Here is a 3,946-nt window from a genome sequence, read left to right on the forward strand (position 1 = left end):
CAGCCGTAAGCTCTTACCCCAGGAAATAGCCTATGCCACTATAGAGAATAACTGTCTCACCATAGTGTGGGAATCTGCAGCCTTACATTTACAGATGCAACTTCAGAATAGTGACTGACCACAACCCTCTCAGTTGGCTTCATCGTGTGGTGTCTAAAATGGTAAACTACTGCGGTGGAGCTTGACTCTACTGTAGTACGATTTTACTATTCAGCACAAGAACAGTAGCGAACATGGCAACGCTGACGAGTTGTCCCACCAGAGTGATGCCGGGGAGATGGGCTTGGGAGACAATCTGTAAATCAGTCTCCCATGCCTTCTCTAAAAGGGGGAGGAGTCATAGATAATTGTAGAATTGATAAAGTTCTAATATTAACATTGAAGCAACCTCCAAGTGACCTGTATTTTTGGCTGTGTCCCTCTACCTCTTCCCTCCTGCAAACAGGCAGTTAAAGCTGGTTATCTGATAGATCCTAGACACTAATTCCATCCCAACTTGAAGAAGAATGCGGGAGGCGACAGCTTTATGCCGATGGAGATAACGTATCACCTCTAGAATACCTGTGTGACCAGAAAGGCAAGCAGACTTTAAGCTCCTTTGTTCTCCTTTTCAAACTATGAATATTGAGTTTTTAAGAATGGCATAAATATGACCGATATGAGGGACATATTTTCGACATTGTGACGGAGTGCCGAACTTAATGAATTGTCTTACATCTCTGGGCAGTAGCAACAACACCAAATTAATATCGGTCAGATGGATGACAATATTCATGCCATGTTTCCAATCCTATAGAAAGTTAAAATCATGATAGGAATATGACACTAATATCTCCCGACTGGGACCTCCAGGGGCGAATTTATCATGAAAGTTGTGGATATCACAATTTTCTAAAAGATCTGGTCACATCCCATGACCAGTCCAGTTTTAAGTCACCAGTGGGGAGTTATGTGGGCTTTAATAAAAGTATATGCTGAACTATAATAAAGTCTTAGAAGAAATAGTGTGCTGTGTTTCTGTCCGTTTTCCCAAAAAAGGAGTGCTTCCTTCCACTACAAACTGCATAATTTCTGTGACATCAGGTTTAGTACATTTCTTCTGTTTATCCTTTTTATGCTATGCAATTGTTTATACTGTATTCTTCATTCCTCTTGCTCTATAATCCGCACCCCTGAAGCCATACTCGCTTGCGTATTTGTCCTGACGATTGGAGACGGCCGACTGTGTAAGTCCTGCTAAATTGGTGGCAGCGGTGGGATCTGCATGGTCTCCCTTCTGTGCCCTTGGCAATGGGCATACTGCAGCTGGCACTTCTGTGGGCAGGTAGCACATTCGCAGGTTGATGAGTGGAGAAACTGAAGCAGACTTATTGTAGCTGTTTTATATTAATCACCATTATTTCCAAAAAACTTGGTCCAGACAATAATTCCTCTTTAGTAACACAGGTATAGTGTGAAGCTTATCCCTGCCTCTCTGACAGCAGTGATGGGGCCCTTTAAAAAGTCATAAAAAATAATCTAATAAACTCCCATTCTGTAGAACTTCCCCCTTACACATAAAGTCGATCACAGCAGATTGCGCAGAGCGTCTACTGCAACTGCGAATGGAAGGAGACAATAAGAAAATGTATCAACCGACTTCAGATGTGGTGACCATGCAGCCCGGACCGGTGGCCTACCAGACCCCACAGAAGGATTATCTGGCGTGGTCCATCGCCAGCCTCATCTGTTGCTTCTGGCCTCTAGGACTGGTGGCTGTCATCTACTCTGTAAAGGTAACAAAAAAAAAAGTAAAATGATTTATTAGAGATTTTCCATCATTTAACCCTTCCGGAACCAGAAGCATTTTTTTTCAGCTTTTTTTCATTATCTCCATAATTTTTTTTAATGTCTCTGTTAAAATAGATGTAAAAGTATCTGCAGGAAAATCCACATCTGATAATCTGCACCAAGACTGCTGATTTACCTCTTGACTTCAGTAGCAAATAAAAGAAAAAAAAAAATATTCCCCTCTTTTGCTGCTGCCACCGATCCCAGCACCTCTGACTGGCTGCAGCGGTGACATAAGAAGAGACATCATGCCAGGAGGCTAGGATGGCATAAAAACATTTTTAGTTTATTTTTAATGCATTAAATATGCATTTAGGGAGACGTCGCTGTTATAAATGAGCATTTCAGCTGACGCCTAGTGTGAGTGGCGCAGGCACAGCTCCTGAGCCCGCACATACATGTACCTTCAGTCCTGCTGCGTGACGTCTTCAATGTTTAAACAATTTGTATCTTTTATTCTATTCTTTCCTCTGTTTTCAATTTTATTTTGTTCCCAAAATATTTTTTTCAATTGTTACTCCTGTTTAATAAGACGTAGCCCAAGAAAGGAAAACCTTTGACAAAGCCAAATTGAGGTGGCGAAACACGTGAGAAAGTCTTCTACCCACATTTGGTTGCATTTGGCTTCAGCCTTTCTGCTGTTTATATTGGGATAATTTGGCTATACTTTGCTTATATTCTTGTGAAATTGTTTTGTGATGGTTTATAACTTTCTAATTTATTGCCTATCCTGGATTTTCCTGGCTTGGATCTGTTCTTTTTTTTTATTTGTATAGTAATAGATGACATAGCTCTAAATGATTACTTTATATACTATCCTCGTTTACTAAGGATTTGTGCTTTCATGCTTTGCTATATTGTTGCATATTTAGACTTTTTCTCCAGTGCAACTTATTGAACCTATTTTCATTATTTGTGATCCTAGAGATTGGATCTTAGGATAGATGGATTATTACAGTCACACCCTTGTATATTATTTCACCCATTTGTACTCTTTTTAGTGTTTTTAATTAATTATTGTATGTTTTAGATGAATTTAATACAATTCTTAAAAATTTTAATCCTATTTTAGTTTTTGGAATGTTTGCAACTGAGTTAATTTTTCTCCTTTTGGTGGCTTCCATCTTTGTTATGTTTTTACTATGACTCCTTCAGCAATGTTTTGCAGAAACAGATCTAATTTTCAAGTCATTTTATGCTTCTTATGCCATCAATAATTCATTCCTTTCATTTACAGACCCGCGACGCCAATGATCAGGATAACACAGAACTGGCCGCCAAGCACTCCGGTACCGCCTATGCCCTAAATATCTCCGCTACAGTGATCGGGATCATCATAATTATTGCCCTTATGATCTTTAATATCAACAGAAGAAGATAAATCCTTACAATCTTAAAAAAAAAAATACTGAAAATTCTGGACATATGTCACTTTATGTGCTGGGATTGTTAATCACTTTTCATTACACTTTGCACTTTAGGTTAATGGTAAAATGTGGTCAATATTCATTCTGATTATTTTCCAAAAATAGAAATTACAGAAAATTTTGAAAAGTTTGCCTGTTTAAAAATTTTAATTTTGCTTGTAAATCGGCCATAATGAATAAATGAATTAATGGTATCTAACATATATTTACTTTTTCTTGGTGTGTCATTTTTCAAACGTCCTTTGTATTTTTGGAGGGAAGTTAGAAGTAAGTTTTGCTGCAAATTTTCAAATTTTTATAAACATTTTAAATAAATCTCAATTTTTAGGAACCAATTCAGTTTTAAAGGGGTCTCAATTGGTCCCTAAAATTGCTTCAGTTTTAATCCTGTACACATCAAAGTTGTTATACTCTTAGTGAAAATATTTTTTTCCAATGATATTTAGCTGTGGCCCCAAAGTTATTAATATCAATGACGTGCGTCACATTCTGCTTAACCCCCATGGGATGGAATCAGTATTGAAAGAAGGCAGTAGAGCATAAATGATAGAACCACATGGTGGGACAGGTGTGAGAAGAGCCAAGGAGACATTTTAGTAGGGTTATTTTGAAACCCCATTCAGACACAAAGTGACAACCAAATGGTCAATATTTTGCTAATTTTGCGTATGCTTCAATCAAATGTCTAC

At 38.0% G+C, this 3,946-nt stretch overlaps 1 protein-coding gene across 1 annotated transcript; it reads left to right on the top strand.

The window, feature by feature from the left end:
- The first annotated feature begins 1,540 nt into the window (after window positions 1-1,540).
- Window positions 1,541-3,460, top strand: LOC141172935 (dispanin subfamily A member 2b-like). Its single transcript, XM_073657548.1, has 2 exons — window positions 1,541-1,775; window positions 3,068-3,460. Exons 1-2 carry the CDS (start codon window positions 1,605-1,607, stop codon window positions 3,209-3,211), a joined length of 315 nt encoding a protein of 104 aa, XP_073513649.1. The 5' UTR covers window positions 1,541-1,604; the 3' UTR covers window positions 3,212-3,460.
- The last annotated feature ends 486 nt before the right edge of the window (window positions 3,461-3,946 follow it).

Source organism: Phyllobates terribilis, unplaced genomic scaffold (genome assembly GCF_046119375.1).
Source record: "Phyllobates terribilis strain yellow unplaced genomic scaffold, ASM4611937v1 Scaffold_12__6_contigs__length_324123572, whole genome shotgun sequence".
NCBI lineage: Eukaryota > Metazoa > Chordata > Amphibia > Anura > Dendrobatidae > Phyllobates > Phyllobates terribilis.

Bases quoted from the DNA above. Each gene is read 5' to 3' on its own strand.
- LOC141172935 (XM_073657548.1), top strand. From the start codon at position 1,605: ATGGAAGGAGACAATAAGAAAATGTATCAACCGACTTCAGATGTGGTG. The intron at 1,776-3,067 runs GTAACAAAAAAA...TTTCATTTACAG, and splicing joins CTGTCATCTACTCTGTAAAG to ACCCGCGACGCCAATGATCA.